Source organism: Monomorium pharaonis, chromosome 2 (assembly GCF_013373865.1).
Source record: "Monomorium pharaonis isolate MP-MQ-018 chromosome 2, ASM1337386v2, whole genome shotgun sequence".
Classification (NCBI taxonomy): domain Eukaryota; kingdom Metazoa; phylum Arthropoda; class Insecta; order Hymenoptera; family Formicidae; genus Monomorium; species Monomorium pharaonis.
In genome coordinates, this window is record NC_050468.1 from 13,766,786 (window position 1) to 13,790,377 (window position 23,592).

At 37.7% G+C, this 23,592-nt stretch overlaps 1 protein-coding gene across 4 annotated transcripts in view; it reads right to left on the reverse strand.

Annotated features, from left to right (window-relative positions):
* LOC105833958 (paired box protein Pax-6) overlaps positions 1-23,592 on the reverse strand; it is a 108,092-nt gene that overhangs the window by 45,060 nt on the left and 39,440 nt on the right. For all 4 annotated transcript variants that reach the window (XR_001138846.3, XM_012676097.3, XM_012676095.3 and 1 more), the window contains exons 5-6: positions 9,256-9,446; positions 8,287-8,396 (exon numbers count right to left, since the gene is read on the reverse strand). Coding sequence is in view for 3 of the 4 variants with exons in the window: in XM_012676097.3 (XP_012531551.1) it covers positions 8,287-8,396; positions 9,256-9,446 (301 nt within the window). In the remaining variant the exon portion in view is untranslated. The remainder of the gene's footprint in view (positions 1-8,286; positions 8,397-9,255; positions 9,447-23,592) is intronic.

Below are 23,592 nucleotides of genomic sequence, written 5' to 3' on the forward strand. Positions count from 1 at the left end.
CTCTCTCTCTCTCTCTCTCTCTCTCTCTCTCTCTGTCTTTTCCATTGCTGCTTCAACGTTTACACATACACACATATACACAGATAGATAGATAGATAGAGAGAGAGAGAGGGGGGGAGGGAGCCTCGTAAATATTCCTGTTTATACGTCACCCACGTAATGCCTTGGCGCGCGCCGGGTGCAAGGGTGTGGTATCGAACACCAGAATCCTGAAATAGAACGGAGCAACGTGTGCATCTGTGACGCCTCGCGCGATATATCCGGGTCGGAGCATGGCCGCACAACACCGGGGGGGAAATCTTGGTCTATCGAATTTCAAACTCGATCGTAAAAATGTAGCAATGTCTGGAGAGATTTTCGATCGAGATCGCGGCTATTTCGTCGACGCGAGGCAACCGGAAGCGGAAAGGAGTCGAGCCGTGGTCAAAGTTGCGAGGGATGATGAGGCACTCAAGAAAGAGAAAGAGAGAGAGAGAGCACATGCTAAATGCAATTTTTATGACGCGCGTGGAATCTCCACAGACGTGTTATCTATTTCAGCGATTCTACGAAACAAACAACAATTATAGCGTAAATGATGTTTGCAGACTCTTGCAGGTGATCTATCCTACTCTTTAGAATGTATGTGTCACATCTCAAAGTATCACAAAAATTTTTTAATTTCTTAGAATAGAAATTGTTCTATATGTATATTACGTTTGATCATAATTCTCTTATTGAGTTAAATGTTATTTATTCTTTTGTTTGCTCTTGATTCTTATGTAAAATTGCATTTTGTTAGTGGCAAATTTAATGAAGAATTGCATTACAAATTAAATCAAATTTTTTACATATAATAATAAAATTCTAATAAATACTCAAGCAAAAATTTATTTAGATTTTTCATATGATGTAGTAGTTTTTATAATATTGTTTTATATTTTGCAATAAACGTTTTCGCAACATAACAGAATAAGAAGTCTAGAGGTATAAATCCAAATCTAAAAGTTTAAATCTTACGAAAGTAAGCGTATTTTTCAAAGACAATATATATATGATATCAAACTAATTAAAATAATTAATTTCACATAAAATCATAATATTTTAACATCTTTAATTTAAAAAAGGACTTAAAGATTAAAATGTTTATGGCAAAAATATTAATACAATTTTGAAGTACTTATTTTGAAGTATTTATATCACAATTATTTATGTAAGGTTTTTATTTCAATTTGTGTATTTGCAATTTTTAGTGCACGCAAAGTATAGTTATGTTACTAGCATAATAATCATGTAATTATTTTTGTAGGTTTTTCCAGTATTTTTTTATTTGATCGCTACTTCACGATATTTACCAAATGTTAATAATCTCTTTCTTTTCGCATCCGTGTCGTAGACAACAGTTGTTTACTTCGATTCAGTCGGTACGTTTCAAGTGCATCAGAAGATTAAAAGAGATTAATACATACAGTTTTTAAGAGAACTCGTATTATTAATGTGAATCAGAGAGACGAGGACGAAAAGCAGGCTTGGCGTAGCTCCGAGAGCTGGAAGAACCAGTGAGAAAACGACACAGTAGCGACAACAAGCAGAACGGAGGCAACCGGAGACCGCATTGTGCCGGTCGGTGATAAAAGCTGTCGCATCGTTTTGCGGCGGTGCGTATCTTACCTAACCCGGGAGAAAATTCGACAAAGAAAAACGAAGGAGACCGGAGTGGAGAGAAGAGAGAAGGAGGAGAAAGGGATGACGGATGGAGAACGAGAGATCGGCCGCGCGAGATAAAGAAGGTCGACAATAATGCCTTCGGTGCACCCTCGATCCCGTGGTACCGTGGGCGCAGCAGGCAGCCATTATATTGTTTTACCTCTGTATCTCGAGCGGAGATCGGCGAATATGCCGCGGAAGGCGGCTAAATCCGCGCGCGCTCCTCCGATGAGCAGAGAGAAGGGACTCGCAAGGGAGACTTTGTACTCGAATCGGCGCGACAGGGACGCCTGCAGTGATAAAAGCGCGTTAACCCGCCTTTCGCCTGACGCAGAGAGAGATTGAACGCGCGAGAGATGCCATTAAATCCAGAACCAATCGGCCGCGCGTTTGAGTTCTGTCTTTAATCTTACCCTGCAGCGACTTTCGTGCATTTTCGAATGTACAGACGGAACTAGAATTGGATTAGCGCGGCTAGAAGTATATTCGAGATCAGAGATAAACAAAAGAAATTAATAGATCGAATATGGTAATATTAGCCATTAGAATTGATACGATACGTACGATTAAATTCCTTTTATACAAATTTCGTTTGTACATTGTACCAAAAGAAACTAGCACGCAATCTTCATGTAATAGAGGAATTGCCGAAAATAATACGCCGACGATCGTTGTTTCATCACCGACGTCGCCAATAACCCGTTCACGTTGCACATGGTATGGGGAGTATCAACGACATTGAAATCGCAGAACGGTATTCGTTTCTCCTGCGTTTTCCCTGCAACGACGCCCGTGCGGGGGTTTGAAGGTGAAAAAACAATGCAACGACCCGAACCCCTTTCGCCTCGATCATGATGGAGACCGTTTCCGTGTGCTCCCTTATCTCTCTCTCTCTCTCTCTCCTCCCTTTATCTTATCCGCCTTCTGTCTTCTCTCTTTTCTTTTTATCTCTCTCCTTTTCTCTCTCTCTCTCTCTCTCTCCTTTTCGACTGTTTGTTCCCCTCATCACCCTCTAGTGAAAATTCTTCTGCATACCTCTACGCGTTGTCTGGTCTCGCGCAACGCGGTACAATGCAACTCCGGGATGCATTGTGAATCAGATTCACCAGACAACCCGATGACGTCGACAACATGACAACACGGCTACGCACGATGATATCTAAGCTGAACTGACTGTATTTCTGAGAATATCTCTTACACCTGATCGTATATTCGATATTATTGGAAACGTAGAAGACAAAATGCGATCCATTACGGAAATGAAACATGGAGATTGTAGATGTTTTGCCAAAGAGAACAAACGTAAAATTTCCAAAAGATGAAAATTTAAAACGGTCTCCGATTATTTGTGTATTCTGATTACTTGTCAATTAGTCTAATATCAAAGGTGATTTAAAAAAGTTATATTTGAAAAAAATATTTTTAATTTTGGAAAATTTCTATTTTTTACAAATAAAACTCGTGGAAGCAAAAATAAAATATGTTGCAACGATATGTCTATTGTTGGCTCTACCTTACCGTGTAGCTCTTTGAGCAATTAAACATTAAAAAGAGTTTGCGAGGGCGACAGAATTATCCTTACTTTCAAGGCAACTACAGCTTTTTTTCTTGGACTGTTATTTCAAGGGAAATTTGTTCTATTGATTTATTTTTTATATCTTTCTCGTTGAAAAGGAAACGAAAGTGGCAACGGCGCTCTTAGACGAAGGCGTAAAAAAATTAAAAAGTACATCTGTGCCCTTGCTGGTTGGAACTTTTTAATATGAACTCTTTATAGAAAGTGCGAAGAAAGTGCGTTCTTCTCCCTTCGACGTTATAAAAGTATCGACATTATCGGGAGAACCGTGAGAGAACCGCTGAAGACTTAAATAACTCTCTTTGAAGAGTGAATATACGTAGAAGAGTGTTTAGAACGATGCGACAACGAAGAGTTAGCTTTAATATGCGTTATAATTTGTAATTTATCAAAATAATTTCTTTCGTAAAAAATGAAAAAATTTTGACGACTTTTATTCTTGATATTTATTCTTGATTCATGTTATCGACACGAAACATTATCAGACTAAAATTAATATTCTATTTAACGGGTGTACTTCCGAAAAGCCCATACCTCCGATTTTTTTTATACTCTGGATTCTTACGTATTTCGACGTGCTGATTACGAATATAATAGTGAAAATTGGCGCAAATTTGATTTTCATGGCGGAAACCATGAAAAAACCATAAAAATGGTTTTTTCCATTTATCTCCGTAAATAATGAAAATTTTGAAAAATACTTCAGATAAAAGTTATAGATCTCATCGAAATACACATTTTATGTTCTATTGATTTTCGCTGTAAAAACAATAGTTTTTGAGAAAAACGACGTTAAATGTTCAAAACTTTATATAACTCATGTAACACAATTTGAGTTTTATTAGTTAATTTTATTAGTTAATACTGGAAGGAAGTGAGCTTTGCTCATGTGTTTTCTGTACCATTGGAATTTTCCATGCGAAGCATGATCCACCTATTTTTAGGTGTGGTATAAGTTTTTGACCATCACTAGCACCAAAATGGTCTTGATAGTGGGGAGGGGACGGGGTCCGCATACAGTAATGGTTTGTGACTTTCCACGCGGAGCTCCCTACTCCGGCTAACCCCCACTTTCAGCCATCTGAGGCCCCTACCCGGAGCGGGGGCGTAGCCCCCGCGGAGGGGGGGGCCGACTACTTCCACCTAGTAAATTCTGCCACCTGCGAGTGAGAGTATAAAAATAAACTGGGAGTAGTCGACCTCTTTCTCTTTTCCACGCATAGCGAGGTCCACTCACACTCTCCCCCTGCCTCGGGGCGCTGCTAGTTTTTCTCAAAAACTATTATTTTTACGGCAAAAATCAATAGAACATAAAATGTGTATTTCGATGAGATCTATAACTTTTATCTAAAGTATTGTTCAAAATTCTCATTATTTAGGGAAATAAATAGAAAAAACCATGATTTTTATGGTTTTTTCAAGGTTTTCGCCATGAAAATCAAATTTGCGCCAATTTTCACTATCATATTCGTAATCAGTACGTCGAAATACGTAAGAATCTAGAGTATAAAAAAAATCGGTGGTATGGGCTTTTTGGAAGTTTATCCTATTTAACTAATATGTAATCTGTTTAACAATCATTGTTTTATATATAAGCAAGAAATTTGTTATATTCTTGTTTATATATGTGAACCAATAATAATGCTTATATATAACTTAAACTTTTTTAAATTTGATAATCTTAAAAGTTTCAGTAAAATATTATATTTTTATTTCAATATTATAATTTAAAGTCATCTAAAGTAGAGCACAATATATAACACTTGTTTTGATGATAATAATAGTAGTAAAATTTTTCATTCTAGGGTTGAAGTTATTTTTTATCTAATATTTTTTTTCTTCTAATTCGATCAGTAAAAATAATTATTAAATATAATGAATATATTTTTTGCTAAAATTATACAAAATTTCTTTAGCAAATTATATTTGTTTAATGCTATATAATCTCATTTCAATATTTAACATTTCAAAAATAAAAATATTTTTACAGCAAGAATGTTATTTTTCTGTGGTTTCCAAGAAAAAGAGTAATAATTTTAGCATCACGTGAAAAATTTTGAGAAATAGTAGAAATTTCGATAGTTTATTTCTAATATACAGATTCCTAGGATTAAGATGCACTGTATTAAACAGGCCAGATCGAAAAATCTCACCCCTTCACCGAAACGAGAGGGAACGAGTGGCGCCTGCAGCTCGTGCGATGATTGCGCCGTAATCTGCTTTTGCTTTGCTTTTCCGAGGAATGGGGGGAGGCTGCCGCGTGATTGGCCGGAGGCATCGTTGGGTCTTCCGTTTCGACCGATACATCGGCAACAGTCGAAATACTTAGGGAAGATACACACGAGCGAAGTAGACTAAGAAGAGAGTAAGAGAGGGAGAGAGAGAGAGAAAGAGAGAGGGGGAGAGATGTTGGCGGAAAGACGAAGACAGATAATGACGAGAGGGCAAAGGGGGAAAGGATGAGGGGTGAAACAACCCTCCTGACACGGGTTATCCTATAAACGATGCTACCCCCGCAGCAACGCATCGATAATCCGGCCCCCGGGGCCCGCATGCGGTTGAACGCTCACAACAGTTACCATATTTGATTGTGTACCCCCTTCTTCTCTAAGCTCAAAATACGAAATAATATGTTGTACCACGAAGTAATACGGAATAATGTTCTGTGGTATAAAAATCTTATTCATAATAACATGTGTTATTTTTGTACAGGATTAACGTTATTAATATTGTTGACACAAATCGCAAAAGGTTATTCCTGATTATACTAATTGCAATCGCAGTTGCAATAATTAGTTACAATATATGATTGTATGTAACCGTCTACAATGTATATTCTATTGTAATTTCTATAAAGTGTTTAGCTTAAAAAATATTTTTTAATATTTAAAAAACAAAGACAGAAATAAAAACATTTTAATATCTTAAAATAAATACTTTTTCGGGTGTATGAGTAAGCTAAAAAGTGAATTTTAATATTTCTAGTATATATTTTTAGTTATTGTTATTACTTTTACAATAAATTAAATTATGTTTATTAATGTCTATCATTTTACTAAGGTTAATTTAGTAAAGTTCTTTAAACTTTACTTAAAAAAAAAATTATAGTCACATTTTATGAAAAATGCTTTGATGTTGCCAAAATCTCAATCGCGCGCATGTTGCTTGGTAAAATTGCAAAACATTTTGCATCTCGTCGAATCATATACACAAGCGAACAAGATCTCAAGTCTTTCATCGCAATTCCGGTAAGATCGACCGGGCAAGCGTCGCGACAAATAAAAAAAAATTCAAGGAGACTGTTCTTCGCTGCTCCTGACGCACCCTGCGTCACAGAGTTGTAGCGGTGGCAATAGCGGGAAAATGCGGGGAGAAAGAAATCGCACGCGTTTGATGTGCCGCCAAAGAGAACTGACGAGAGAGAGAGAGAGAGAGAGAGAGAGAGAGAGAGAGAGAGAGAGAGAGAGAAAAGAAAGGGGGGAAAAGAAGAACACACTGTCGGTGGTGGAGTAGTTTCGCGTGGGTTGGTCGGTCGACTGCAACCACGTTTCTGCGCAATCCCCTGCGTTTCCCGCCATCCCCGAAACGATTTCTCTTTCTCTTTCTCTCTCTCTCTCTCTCTCTCTCTCTCTCCTCGTTCGCTCCGTTTTGCTTCGCGTTTCTCTGTTCCTCCACGCTTCGAAGGTTGCGCTTAAACGTTACCGGAAAATTATTACCGGAAAAGCGTTGCACACATGCGTGCGGCAAACCGCGGGACCCACCGACGGAATTACATTGATATTAGTATCGTTTGGCCCGACAGATTAATTAATTAAAACGCACCTCTCCTGCCTGCCGCCTGTGGCCACTCATCCCGCACACGTATTTGCGTTTCACGCTACCGCTTTAACACAGAAAGCATACCGGGGTATCGTACGCCAACAATTGTCGAAGGCTTTCGTCGTGCATGCGAGCGAACCCTCCAATTTTAGCCTTGCTTGGCTAAATGGAGCTTTCGCAAAAAAAAAACTATTCTTAAACAAATTATATAATTTGATTAATTTGTTTCCGCGAATCTTAGTTTCTTGTAGTAGCTGTGTCATCGAAAAATCGCGAAAAATTCTGTACCGAGAAAAATGTCATAATAAAAAAAAGTTGACAGTTCACTATAAAGATTAACAATAAAGAAGTTTAGGTATCACTATCATCCTTAATAAGTTTATTAAATTCCAGTAGTACCATAAGCCTACTTTTTACGGTCGATATCTTAATTTTCATTTTTGGCATTGTCTCACAAAAGTGTAACACAATAACGGAACTTATTGATCGAGCATTTCTTCCTTCTCATTCAAAATGTGAGAAGAATTTAGTATTCGTTTTAATATCCTTATCGACAATCATTATCCTTTTATTTTTAACCCAATCTATGAACGTCTTAAATATCTGTTTTCTAAACAAATTAAAAAATAAAATTCTGACGATTTATAGGAGAAAAACATCGTAATTTTCTATTTTCCATTTTAATTTCGGATAAAAATATTGTTCAAAAATTCTGACGTCTCAAAATGTCTTTTTATATAATCTTTACGATATATATCTAATAATATATATCATTTTATAATATCAATAAACTCCAAATTTGTCAGAAGATTATGGTTCTTGATTGGAGTAACCAATCTAAAAGAATTGATTACCTCAATAAATAATGTTTATAATATTGTTGTCTACAAGATTTCATGTCGTAATTGTAATGCGTTACATGTTGGGCAGACTGAAAAACAAGTTAAAACTCGAATTTTCAAACATAGCAACGATCCTCATAGAAACGGTTCTGCCCACTCTGTGGATTACTGACCATGGGGTTTAACATGGTCGTGATTTTCATTGGAAAGGCTTTGAAATATTGGACCACGAAAGATATAATTATAAATTTATCATTTTTGAAATTCCGCATATTAATCAGCGATGAAATGGCCGGCTCGTAATTGTCGTTTAATTTTTAATTTTCATTGCGAATGCTATAATAATTTAGACGTTGGACTTACCTTTCTTCGCGTGCAATATATCCGCCGGATCCGGTGGCAGGGACGAACAGTGGCTCGGACTCAAACTAGATTGTATCGACGAAAACGGACTTCCCGCGCTCGACGGATACCTAAGATAACAACTGTTCTTAGTTAGCAAGTACATATACATATATGTTACAGATAAAAGATATTCTGTTCAGAATATTACTTAAAAAAAAGAAAGACTTGTATAAATCTATAACAAGTATATTTAATAGAAATATCTTTCCGAGAGAGAGAGAGAGAGAGAGAGAGAGAGAATTTACAAGATCTGAACATTTTATTCCACTTTATTTTTACTCAATAGAAAATATTTTGTATCTATATTAAAATCAGTTAATTAGTTCAAATTTTTGTGTTAAACTTTTACTATATCCGAGCGTTAATTTCTTTCTATTATTTAAATATTTTATTAACTTTATATTCAACATTTCTAAGTGCAAAACTAATATAATTTATAGATAATGAATAAATAATATAAAAATAATGTAGTTTTAAAACAATTTTCAAAATTCTAAGATAAATTTAAATGTTATATTATAAATGTATTAATTTTACTGAAAAATGTACTTCCATAATTTGTTTCCAAATTGTGTCAAAATGCTACGTTTTTGGGTTAAATTTGTACATAATTGTACATATTTGTGTTATTTCCTAACATATTTATCTCGTGTTAAATTAATACAAAAATTAGACTTAATGTTTGGGATATGCGATATATGTTGTAATAAATTTTTCAATTCTGTATGAATGTTATCTCGAAACTTCGGTTTGTATATTATTCTTTACGCATAATCGATTATATCTCGTAAAGTTAATTAAAAACAAAAAATAGAAAACAAGTTTGAAAGTAATAGCTGTCTATTAAAAGATTTTACATAATACCGCTTTATCTATAAATTATTTATCAATTAGAATAATTTATCTATCAATGAGTGTTAGTTTTACCAGGGATTGGGTCGCGGCCAGCCGGTGGTTTGTCCGTTTAGTAACCTGAGTTTATCGTAAACGCTCTCCGCCGGACTGCCAGCACCGACGCCAACCCCCACAGCGCCCACCCCTGGTTGCTGCTGTTGCTGCTGTTGCCTCTGCTCCTTCTGCGCGGCTAGATTCCTCAGTACCCTGTTGATCGAGGACACCTGCAATCCGAACGCATATTCGCCGATGTATAAAACAGGCTAATTTAGTTACTATCCTGTATATTGTACTTGCTGGAGTCCAGTGACTTCTGTACGTTTAATCTGCGATACACCTTGCATTTGATTGCATTTGCGATAAAGGTATACGATACTTTCTATTGCACTGATAAATACAAAGAAATTGAAACGTATCGTTATTACGTATTATTACTGATAATAAAGTAAAACCATCGTTTTTCGCAAATTTGCGAAAGAAAATAATTCATATAAAAATCTAATATAAATTAAGATTCTATTAGAGAACTTTAATCGAAAATGAATAAAAGAATTAAAAGTTTGGCTGTTTACTTGTGCTTCTGCAGTGTAATCACATTCTCTAATCACATTTTTATTTTCGTTTAAATTAATTTAAGACACGTTTTCCTTTCTTTTATTCTAAAATTTTAGATAGCAAAAAAACGCGTGAAGATAAGATTTCTTTCTTAGAGAACATCCTTTTTGAAGGATTACATCGTCAAACGGTTCTCTCTTTCTCTCTCTCTCCCCCCCCCCGTTTCGGTCTTCTTCCCGATGATATCGAATTTATTATAAATATGAAATGTGCGGAGAGTGATGAAGATCCTCCGGGAGAGAGGGAGGAAGGAAGGGGGGAGGAGAGAAGCGAGAAGGCGCTTCTGCCCGATGAAATGCGACGAGAGCGGTAATTAAAACGATGCGGTGAGCGGCTGTCGGCATGGCGCATTGCACGAGGGAGTTAATTACCTCCGCCTTCAATTATATCCATCTCCGCGCCACTCCAAGGGGACTTGGCTTCTACCGACGACGTAAGTACGTAAGCACTCGCGCGCGTTCCCAGTGCGGGTTAACACTCGCTACGCACGCATCCGCGTACCGAAATTCGCGATCGTTCCTAATTCTTAAGTGCCGCAATATTGATAACATCACAATATATCGTGAAGATTTCAATGGGAAGTCTATGGAAGTACAAGTTTCGCGTTACGTATGATCCTACTACATGTACTAGGCGGATCGGAAAGTAATAGTGTTTTTATAAATAATGTAAACAGTGTATGGTTTTGTTAATATAATTTATTATTTGTTTAATAATGTAATCGTTTTCTCTTTCTCTCTCTAATCTAATGATCTAATGATCTAATGATCGTTCATTTATTTATTAATTTTTAAAATTGCTTTTTTAAAGAAACTAACTAGATTTATTTCTATAACATGACATGTTCGACCGCGTTAGCAAAATGGACATAATAAAAAATTAGAGAATTGGGATAAAAAATACTCTCATTTAATATAGTCACTTTATTGGACCATCATTTTTTTCAATTATCGTATTTCTTATTAAAAAAAAACTTTATAAGGATAAATAATATTTGAATCGTCTTATCTGCATTTTTTAATCAGTCAGTTTCTTCAAGAAAGAAAAAAATTAAAAATTAATAAATAGATAAACCATCATAGAAAATAATGGTGCGTGTAATTTTACACACATAATAGAATAAATAATAAATTATATTAACAAGATCATATACTATATATTATTTATAAAAACATTTCTTTTCTCTCTATATATTTACTGCTATTCACTTTTTAATCATTACGAAGAATTGATCTCAAGATTTCATACATTATTAATTTTTTCCTAATATTTTTCTCTAATTCACTTGAAATACATTTAATTGTGTAATTTTCTTACTAAACAATTTTTTAATTTCAAATTATTTTCAATTTTTCTTTAATTCTCACTTACTTCTTTCACTTTCACATCTCATCAAAAAGTTGAAGATTCACGAGTATTACTTTTAAGAAATGTTTTTTTATTACAAACTCGTGTTATTTGATTTTTGTTCAGAGCCAATTTTTTAAAATTTAACCGTATCATACTGTCTTGCATAAAACAAAAACAAAGTTAAAAGTCAAGCTTCTTGTTTGCGACATCATATCAGATGATCTATTTTGCGCGTGTATACGCGAATGCGAGCGCGGTAAGATATCTACGGGCGCGAAGAATTTACGATCTCCTAAAGACAGGGTCGCTCTTTTTATTTTCGTATCTTTTATTTGTCTTCTTCCGCGGGCTGCCTTCGTCGCTTCTGTCACTTACAGCTCGTATAAATCCCGACGGAGCCGTAAAAGAATTCTCGAAACTAAAGCGGCAGGTTCTCCTGCTACCGATAGTTTCGCAATTTATTCCTTTACACTCTTGTATTATGCCACGCACGTCGCGGCAAGCGACGTCGTATTAAGGGCATAATAAAATGACAAATTTTTCAATTGCGATATCCGTCGTTAAGAGTGTCGAGAATTAATGTGTTCCGAGAAAGTCCTTTCGATATAAGACTCGCTTGACTAAGATATAAATGTGGCAATGTAATTTCTTGAGAGAATTCGTAGCACAATAAATATGACAAATAATAATATAAACAGAATATGTAATCTAATTAATATAACTTATATTATTTATTCAATAATATAATCACTACTTATTTAAAATGCTCGTTTATTTATTTATTAATTTATAAATTTTTTATAAATTTTTATATTAATTAATGTTGTATGATTTTAGAATATTTTTTTTTAACCTTAACTTTAAGAACAATGTCTGATTCCTGTTTATAAATTTCAAATAAACTCTTTTTGCTTTCATATTTGATGAGAATTTACAGATTACAAAACAGACTTAATCACTTCTGCAAACTCAACTCTTTATTTTCAAGCTTTCCATAATTGAAAAAAAATTCCATTTTATCATTTTCCGAAATATCTTAAAGTAACGATAAATGTGTTATTAGAAAAATAAATGGTTATTAAAATACTTTACATACAAATAATTTTGCTAAAGTATTTAAAAATGTAAATATAAAATTTGAAAATAATTTTATGAACCATCATAATAATTATGCAGGACGTTCAAGCATAATGAGTAAAAAGTTTTGACATTCTGGCAGCCTGTTTGTGTATCTCACATATTACAATAATAGTTTAACAAAATTATTTTCATATCCACACTGAGAAAAAAATATTGTTGATTTGACAAATTTTTCCAACTAAATTAAAGTTTTGTCAGTTCAAGAATTTATGCATTTAACTTAAATGCACAAATTTAAATTCAAGTATTTATATAGTTAATTGAAATATATAAATACTTGAATAGATTGCAAAATTTAATTTAGTTGGAAAATTTAGTCAAATTAACATTTTTTTTCTCACTGCACAGCTAAAATTTTAAATACTTTAGCAAAACCGTTCTTTCCGCATAATTTTTCATGATTATCCGTCTCCGCATCTTGATTGTTTTATTGCACGCGCCGGATCAAAAGGGCGAGACGAGACACGCGAGAAATAAACCGGACGACGGCGGTACCAGCGACAGAATGCCGGATCGGGACATAGGAGATATTCGTTCCCCGGGGTTTGTTAGACCCGATGTCAGGGTACCACGGCGTTGAAACGAGCTGACATCTCGGACCCACCACCGGAGCGAAGCGTCATTCCCCTCGGCGCCCACGACGGCCACCGTCACCACCACAACCGCACGATCTCGTCGTGTCTCTCCGCCGCTGACGCGAAAGAGACGTCACCGGCACTCACCCCTCGTCTTGTCGCCAGCATCCACCGATGTCCGAAACATCCTGCCTTCACGACTACCTCCGAAGATTCAAATACCTTCCGTCAGCAAATTAACAATCTCCGTGTGACGCACTACGAGGGGGTTCAAATAGTTGAACGACAGATGACGAGCCGGGATCAAAAACACTTCATTACGCTTTCACTTAACCAGAAACGTTCAAACGTTTTTTTTTTAATAAATGTTGAATTCTATGCGTATAGTTGATTCCTTCACAAATGCAATAAAAAGTCATAAGAATTTCTCTGCACGAGGCTTTTTTAACAGTAAAATTATAAAAAATACTTATTTTGTTAAAAAGTATGATGAAAGTTCTTTCATATTAATATATAGAAAACATACTGTTTTTCTTCTTCATAGTTGTTTCAACTTGATAATATTGAGACTTTTTGATCTTTCAAGTTTTGTACTTCTGTCACGTGTTTATCGGAGCGCGGAAAACCACGCAATCCTCCGAATTAGGCAGGCCGGCTCCTCCGATGAGTCCAAGCTGCGCTTGTGAAGTTGGCCGACGTCAAAACCGATGCACAATGAAAAAAAAAAGTCGTTGTCGCGTACAAAGAAGTACTTGGCGACAAAGCCAGAAACCCAACGAGCGACGGCTGCCTGTCAAGGGACAATCGGCGCCTCGCGTGACATCGAGTGTCCGGGCCTGTTTGACCGTTTTTTGATTGACGTCAAACCGCAAATATCGTTGGCTGGCTGCTTCTCAATCGTTGCGATATATTTACGACGTGTGTCACCCCCGGTCATTATTCGTTGGAGATTCGTTGTGCCGTGGAAATCGACACCACAATGAGCCCCGCTTTTGTGGCGAGCCAGGCGGGCGCTCTACGCGAAATTATGAGGCACTTTCGTACTGCGACACTTCCTCCTTCGACCGATCTCGAAAGTAGAAGGTTCTTCTAGACACGTATAAGCGGCCACTCCACTTCTCCGCATTAAATTTTAATGACAGGATTGTTTGCTTTCAGAGCCGATTTTTATGAAACGGTCCTCGAAGAGCTGAAGAGTGAAGAGGTAACAAAGACGGACTCCCGAATTTGAATTCAAACGGTTCATCAAAATATAAAAATTGGAAACAAACGTGCCCCTCTAATGGCTATTTATTAGCCGAAATTAATTCGGTGTTGCCGTAAACGCTGACACTTCGCCCGAGAGAATTGGATGAATAATAATGAAAGACACGAGACCGGGCGAGTTTTATTGGCTCATCGTCGACAATGGGATTCCCGACACATTTTTGCACGGATACAGCGTCGCGCGACGTGATACGCGAATAGCACAAAAGGAACGTAGATATTATCCTTCGTCCGTGCGAAAGGCTCGCACAAAGGCGGACACGCGACGAGGGCTGCAAACGTGGCGCGCGAGAGAAAGAAGCCTCGGGATCGGATCGATGAAATTAGCATGAAGCGTGAAGAGCTCGAGGGTGGCCGATCTCTTAAAAAGGGTGCTGGATAGAGACGTCATAATATTGGTCTCACGTGACACCTTCGCGATGGTCCGACGGGAAATCTCTCTCGCCGCGAAAATCAGCGGAATATTTTTTCAAAAAACTGCTTACGAAACAAATGGTTATAGCGATTAATATCCCTTCTATGATATTCTTCCGAGGTATTTCCAAAGATAAAAATAATTAATTTAAAAATATAATTTGTATTTATACACAAAAAGACGATTTTATTGAGATATTTAGCTGGGTATCGATTTAAAGACAATTTAGTTAAACCATTAAAATAATTGCGTAAAACATTCAAGCTGGTTGCTAGAATATCAAAACTTTTTGCAGCATTGTTCATCATGTTGGAGCATCCTTCATAATTATTTTGATGATAAGAAAAACCTATTATTTTTAGATGTTTGACTAGTAATAAGTTTAGATATAATACTTCAGCAAAATTGTTCTTTTTATGTAAATACAAAAGGAATGTTAATCTATATTTATAAATATAATATATGTTTATTTCATATAAAAATTTATAAGGAATATATAAATTTATAAATCCTATATTTTTCTCATAAAGATTTATGAGCACAAAATCTATATTTACAAATAACATAGTCTCTCCAACAAAATAAATTTCTTTCTTCTTTTTTTCCGATAAATTTTAGATTTTTTTTTGTCCAGAAGAATTTCTGAATTCATCATTCGTATGCACATTCGAGTGCGCGCGTGTCTCTCTTAAAAATTTATTTGCTCATGCGGAATACATACGTTATACTATAGATAATGACAATAAGAAAAAAGTTGTTAATTTGAATAAGTTCTTCATTTTGATTAAATTTCTTCAATTTAAGTATTTTAGTCAGGTGTTTAAATACTTGACTAATAAGTTAAATACTCGAATTAAAGAAATTTAATCAAGCTGAAAAATTTAGTCAAATTAACTTTTCCTCAGTATATTTACGCTACCTTGGATACAACACGTAAGATCTCTGATTTTGATCGAATGAACGAACAAGTAGTATTTTTTAAATGTGATATCACGACGATGTTAAAGTGTGGATACATGACAGCGCGTGCTTTAGCTCTTAACGCGTAGGGATTTGCGCGACTGCAATTTTTACGAGTGCTTATTCGCGGTAGTCGCGTATTTCCTGCCCGGGCTCGTTCATATGTATGTATGATGTCGAGGGTGTTAACCGTGAAGAGAGCGGAAGAACACGAAGGGTGCGACACGACTTTCTCTTTTCCTCTCTCCATTCAGACTACTTCCGTTATCCTGGGGGTCCGGACGAGCCTGCGACGCACGGCACGGCTTTATTATCGCGAAAACATCCTGGAAATAATGGTCGGGCAATTCGACACGCGTAATCAGCGGTACATAAAACTTATTCAAAAGTCGAGAAGTACACTACAGGAGGAGACATAAATGCAGTCGCGAGTGCAATAACTCTAAATACGTCGAAGGGTGCGAGCCTCTTTTTTTTATCACAAAACAAAAAAAAAACGCGATGAATAATAAATCACAATCATTTCATGAAAATCTCATGTGTCAAAAGTCAAGTGACAATGACAAAGAGAATATTGAGAAGCAACTATTTTCTAAATTTATCACTTTTCATGTTGCATTCAGAAACGGGAAATTTTATATTTAGATTTTTACCGTATATTCAATATTTTTTAAATATATCGTGGTCTTCTAAATGTTGTTAATAACTTTTTAAATGTCATACAGACTAATTATATTTCCTGGTCGTATCCACGAATGCTGACACGACGAGATTTTAAAGCGAGGAGTACCACGATGAATTAAATCCGTGATAATCGGCTTTGAACGTGAATGTAGACGAAGATGGGCACTGTGAAAATCTATGGTCTCCATTGACACGGCGCGTTAATCGGGGCTTACATATTACTCGCGCATTATATCTCTATGGTTCCTGCGCGCGTGTTTGATATTTGAAACGGGGGGTAGCGGGGGCGCGAGGACACGTCGGCACGTGCTGATGACATCCTGCGTGCACGTATAACGTATGCGCGAGCCGAAAGTGAGCAAAAGGCCATAACCTGTCATTAAGTCACCCCTCTTGATCGCGCGTCGATTGAGGGATGCGATCGGTGGATGCGAGAGTCTCGAAATTACGGGTTCCTGTATCGAGATGATGACAGTATTATAACATATGTGTATACCTTTCCCTCTATGACCACGGTTTAAGATAAGTGACATCCTGTGATTAGCTTGATATTTTTTGCACATGCAAAAATGATCCACAATCTTAAAGAATATGTATTATGATATTTTTAAGAAATTTTGTTACTAAAATAATTTTCGATTTTATTTAGAATTTTAGAATTATTAAACAATTTAGTGCTTATTAAATTTTACTCTACAAAGTTATTGTAATTTTTTTCTTTATAAGAGATTTATTGAGGATTTTTATATTATAAAAATTCTCAATATATAAATTAAAAATTGTAATAAAGTATCTGTATAGTACAAGCACTAAAGTAAGACATGTGGAAATAATTGCGAGATATAAGCTTCGAAATCTCCCTTTTATTTTTTTTAGGATCGACGTCACGACAATTGGAGCATGGTGCTGGTTGCTGCAGGAAAGAAAAGCGCGTGATTTCTCGGCGATTATTCGCAATTACAATCGTGACCGATTCGGAGATCCGAAAAAGTGCGGTAACAGGCGCGCCACGCGCCAATACTGGGGATCTCTAGTATAAATTCTGCACCCTCTGCAATATAGCGCGAAGTTCTCGTACAAAGAGCTACCCCAGTTCGCGTGGGAAATTCGGTTGCGATCGGGATCGGAGATCGACGAAAAAACTGCGCGCAAGAATATGAGAGAGAGAGAGAGAGAGAGAGAGATGCGATTGTAAAAGCTGATGTCTCTATTATGTGCGTCTGTGACAGACTAGTTAAATTCGATCTGATAACTCAAAACATTCATATTGTACCGTTGTTCGTTGGGACGAGTAATAGATCAGTGCATATGTTCTCTCGATTATAAATACTGCTGCCTATCTCTCGTCACTCACTTTTTTTAATTTCATTATTTTACAAGTTTATAAAAATTTAAAAATTGCTCAATAGTTTTATATTAATTTTACAGATATCATAATATAACACACCACGTATATACGCACAGTTGCGACAAAAAGTTACCTTATCTATAAAATTAGTTTGATAAAATTATACAGAGGAAATATACAGAGGAAATAAATATACAGAAGAAAAAGTGATAATATGGCCACCCATTTATATTTTATTTAATAACTTCGTTAATAATCAATGTCTTCAAAGTTGAAATTTTAGAATTATATTCATCAAAGTGTTGCTCGATCATTAGATTTTCAATTCAAAGTTACAAAATATTTGTTATATTATTAGATATTATTTATAGAAATGTAATGATACTGCATAATGGGCCGAAGAGAAATATGGAGGATAATATAATCACCATAAAAAAATATTAAAAAATTCGTTTCGTTTAAAAGTCACAGTATTTTATTAGAAACATATATATTTATATTATAAAATAAGTTGTTATATCGAAACAGGTGATTTTTATTCACATTTAATAGAAGTTAAATAAAATAACTTTAAATTTAAAAAATCGTATTCAGCCTTAAATTAAGCCTTTAATCGATTTATCGAGGAATTTTGTCGATATGATCTCGAAAAAAGTGACCATATTACTAGCACACTTAGATGGTTATATTGACAACATCCTATATCATCGTTTAATTTTGTATAACTCGAAATATATATAGCCGAATAAAGAGTTAAATAATAAGAAAATACTCACGTGTACATACATTTGAATGATAATGCAGTTAAGTTTAAAAAGAATGAGGAAGTATGTGTAATTAAATATTAAAATGTACCTTAAAAAATTTTCGAAATTCTTAAAAGTAAAAATGCCTTATAACAAATGTTAACTGTTGTGTTTTATCATATTAGCATCATTATATAAAGTACATACAGTAGGCTACTAAACAAATAATATCATAAATAATTACTAGAATTCATCAGCTAATAACGGAGATAATATGGTAGCCATATTATCTGCACTGGCCATATTACCACCTTCTCCTTTATATATATATATATATGTGTGTGTGTGTGTGTGTGTGTGTGTGTGTGTGTGTGTGTGTGTGTGTGTGTGTGTGTGTGTGTGTGTGTGTGTTACTTGCGGAATAACATAAGCAAGTATTTATATAGATCAACAAAATAACATTTTATGTTGAAAAATAAAAGCCTTCTAGAAATGCTCATTAACTTTAAAGTATTTTGTACAAATGATTCATATGTGAAAGAAAAAAAAAATAGCATTACTCTTTATTATATGTCGGTTTTGGAATTTACTTTATCATTTTATTAGAGACTCATTTTTACTTATTTTACAAAAAATTCAATGCAAAATTTGAAACAATAATAAATTATAGAAATTGTTAAATCGTCTGATAGAAGAAATTGTTTAGTTTATATTTAATGTTTCTAAATTTTTATTTTTAGTTTTTACTTAAAAAATCTTGAAAGTGATATGTTGGCAGCCTTCTTCTATATAAAATATTATTGTACCATAAATATTTCAATAGATTAAACTTTTCTTAAATATACAAGCCTAAATTTTGTATAGCTAAAACCACAGTAAGGAGAATACAAAGGAAAGTGACTTATCCAAAATCTAGAATGCTGGAGCTTTTACTTAAATACTCGAAATTCATTTCATGAAGAACGCGGTAATTACAAATGGTAATTTAAATTAGAATTTGTAATTAACGGTGGAAGATGCAATTATTATTACCTTCTAAATCAAAAGTTCGAGATATAGTAGAATAGCATAAAACGTGCGAACAAGGCACGAAAGTATCATCTAAGCCAATTCCAGACGACGGAGACGATTCCGCCCGGTGTATCGTTATCTCGCGAGCCATTATTCCAGAAGTTATCATAGTCGGTTTGATTTATCGCCAAGAAACTTGGTGCGGTCCCTAGCCCCACGTCGTGGATCGTATTCCGGCAGTGTGGCGGAATATTATCGGTTCGAAGAGGAAGAGAATAGTAACGAAAGGTTGGCCCCAAGGTAAGATTACGAGAAAAATAAAAAATTAAGTAAAAATATTATATGAGAAAATTGGGATTAAAGAGAAAATTTATCTTTTTTATCATTAAATTTAATGTAATATTTAAAAATCACGATAAAAAAGATAAATATTCCTTTTATGATAAAAAATGACACAATTAAACGTGTATTAATTGTGATATACATTACTATATAAAAAGAATTGTTATATGATAAAAAATTGTAGTCATTAATTCGCGGTTCGCATATATTGGTTGGCCACGTGCGCGCTGAAAGCGAGAGGAGCTGGAAGAAAGGAGTCGAATGGTCGCGCGGGCAAGATACAAATTACATTTAAATAGAAGTTAGGAGGAACGCGTGGTATTCGCAATTTAAACAGAAAGACCCGCGGAGAGAACAAAACGGACTAAAGAGAAAGAGAGGGAGAAAAAGAGAAAGACAGAGAGAGAGAGAGAGAGAGAGAGAGAGAGAGAGAGAGAGAGAGAGAGAGAGAGAGAGAGAGAGAGAGAGAGAGAGAGAGAGAGAGAGAGAGAGAGAGAGAGAGAGCGCAGCGAGGTGGCGTATTTCAAAATACGGCGATAGCGGAAAAAGGACAGGAATAATGAAGGGGAGAAAGAAGAGAAGCACAGGATAAGAGAGCAGAAGGCAGAAGGGAAAAGGACAAGAAGGGAGAAAGAGAGGGAGAGGGGGGGGGGGGTGTCTGATGCCACGTATAATCACAGCTTTTAATCTGGAACGGCCGAGGGTTCCTCTCTTTCTCTCGAGGTTATAAGGGCTACCTCGAAGGCGGCGAAGGGGTGGCGTGGCGACTCACCGCCGCCGCCGGTAGCGCTCGTCCGAGAGGGGTACACTCGGTATTTAGCGGCACATCGGGGGTTCCCTCGGATAGCATGGGGGTGGCGTAGACGCGCCACGCGTCGCGCGTTATTGCCTCCTCGCAGACGAGTATGACGAACGAAGCACCGGCAGCAGTAGCAGCAAATCCCCTCGGTATCCTTAGACTCTTGCCGGCCATGACCATGCGAACGATGGTTATAGAAACGCGGCGGGGAAAAGGGGAGGAGGGATACCTCGGTTTTTTTTGCAGAGAGATTGCCACGTGTGCGAACGTTTAATGAACGTGCCACGCGTTCGAACCGGCGCGGCGCCGCGGCGCGGAGAAACGAACGTTTTACATAAAACCTAATCGAGATGAAGAAGGATTAAGTTGAATAACTGTCTACATAGTATTTTAAAGATTTTAAGTGGCTTTTCTAATTTCAATCCACAATTATCGATCGTTTTCGAGGAAAGTGACGCAGTACAGGCTTCACTTTTCGCATGATTTCGCCAACGTTTAACAAAACGACAATGTATTACCGTAGCGCCGATCAAACGAAAGACCGATTCCGAACTGTCCGTACGATCTCGACGGTGAATGCGAAAGGGACGATGATTGATCAGATGCTGGATACGGTTGTATTCGAAAAGCACGGCGCGTAAAGAGGTGCGCGGTGAAAAAGAAACAATGATAGGACCTGGCGCGCTCGCGGGGATATCGTGATTGCGTGCCGGAGACGCGGGGACGGGGAAGAGACGAGGTTTGAGTCGAGTAACTCGGGCGGCGAGACCGCGCACCAGTCCTGAAAGAGGTAAAAAAAAAAGAGAAACTTGGCCATTCGGAGAGACAGAGATCTCGGCGTCCGATAGTCACTGTCGAGAGAACGGCGCGGAAGACAATCGTGGCTGGGAAGACTGAAAGTCGATATCCTTCGGCCGTACCCGTGCACGTCTACGAGCGTTCATGAGCGAGGCGACGACGACGAAGACGACGATGACGACGAGCGCGCCCGGCCTGGTAAGATCGCTGATCGCCCTGATCGGACGGGACAGCCGGTACACGGTGGATGAACCCGAACAGCCACGGACTGGAGCGTATAGGGTTGCGAGAGCAGTCAGCGGCTAAAATGACGTTAACTGCTTCGACAGAATTATTCCCCGCATCCGGGAATTTCCGCTCCCCCCTCTATCCCTCCTTCGTATTTCTGTCGGGAGTAGGACGCGGCGGCCTTTCTACTATTTGTCACTTGCTGCATTGCTGCGCGATAGAATATTATAAGTGTAAAACAGATTATCGGGTTTTTTTTTTAATTATACACAGAAAAATGAAAACAAAGTAACGCCGAGATGATGTAATAAAATTCGAGAGTCCGTGCGCCTTAAATGACAACAAGCTGATTGATAGGTATTCTTGACGTTAGAATCCGGATATTCAGTCCAAGCCCATTAACACTTCTACTCTCCTACGATTTTATGTAAAGATTTATTGAATTGTGGTAACACTTTTATGTTGTCTGTTACTTCGCTAGTTGCTTCATTAAAGAGACGTTAAACTTTCACAAATCATATATACCGAACTGCTATTCAATTCGATTTAACGTAAGAAACACGATCTTACTATCATCTTAAAGGTATTGCAAGATCTACAACTAGTGATTGAACCAACATGTCACTGTGACGTCATATTGGGAATCCGAACGGCATTTAACAGAGTAAGACGGCGAGCCACGCGACTTTGCCGTTACAATGGCTACGTTCTCGATGGACGCGGTAAGTAACCGCAACAATGCCGGGGGGAGACAGCTCCGGGGACGGCGGTGGAAGAACCAAAGTAATGGATGGTTCCTGGAACCCGAGGCGAGTGAATTGTTGGCCCCTGCACGTCCGCCTTGGAGACACCCTCGCCTTGCCCCGGCCGCGTAAATCAATGCACCCCTTCGTACTCTCGCGCGCACTACCAACTCCCTCGACCTCCCGCCCTCCATCCTCCACCTACACCACTATCTGCACCGCCACCAACGTCGCCGTGGCCAACCCCTACTCTCTCCCCCTTTCTCTCTCTCTCTCTTTCCTTCTCGCGATAGTAGTTCTCTTCTTCGTCCCGGAGAAGGGTGAGTTAGGGGGTGTCGGAGACGTCCGGCTACTGCATTATGTATTTCTCACCGAGCCGCCACTAACTTCCACTCTCTCTTCTCCTCTCGACTCCTCGTACCCTCCTTCTTTTCCCTTTCAGCCTGGCTCCCCGTTCTTTCCCGATGGCGGCCCGCTACCTTTCCGCGTTTCTTTTTCCGACCGAGAACGAATCCTTCTCGCTGCTGAAGTCTTTTTTTTCCTCGCACGAGCCGACGTTCCTCCCTTTAATCACCCGACCCTTCGGCGTCGGCAGAAAGGTCAGTATCGCCACAGAATTAATTTCCCACGACCATGGGCTCGGGGTCGGCGCTTCATTACGAAATAAAATAATGCGTGCGCGAAAATTCATAATGTAATTCAGTAATTTTTAAAAATAAATCTTAATATATTATACATAAAGGAATTAATTTTGTCGTTTCATTCGATACCTTTTCTGCACGCGTGACAACGGTGACTAATTGATCTCTTATTTTGCTCGCGACATGATACAGCGAGAGAGGATACATCCAATCAAAAGCGTTTTGTGCTTTTCGAATAGATGATGGTACGTATAGGTGATGGCGTGTACGTAACCGAGAGGGAGACTTGTCGCGTAGATGGCCACTCGCTTAAACAATCGTCCGATTCGGTCCAACACGCGTTGGATACAGCGTGTAAACTCGATTCTCGGTCCGTCCGCCGGCGGTCGGTGACTATTAATTACAGGGACCACGCTCGACCACCGCTCGGAAAACCGTGCCATCCCACGCTCACCGTTTCACCCGTCCGCCACCCTCGTCTCCCCCCCCCCGTCAACCCGATTCTCTCGTGGTACCCGTGATTTTCCACTCTTGGGTCGGGGGAATGGGATACGAGGGCTGGCCGGCTGGCGGCCTGTATATCGCGCGATTTCGCGTACCAAAGGGTTGGGCGACGGTGGCGGCGGTGCGGCATTGACATCCAGCCATCCCTCCTGCTTCCTCTCCCGGTCCCTGCCGGATCGGACTGCCTGGAACCAGCCGGAACGAC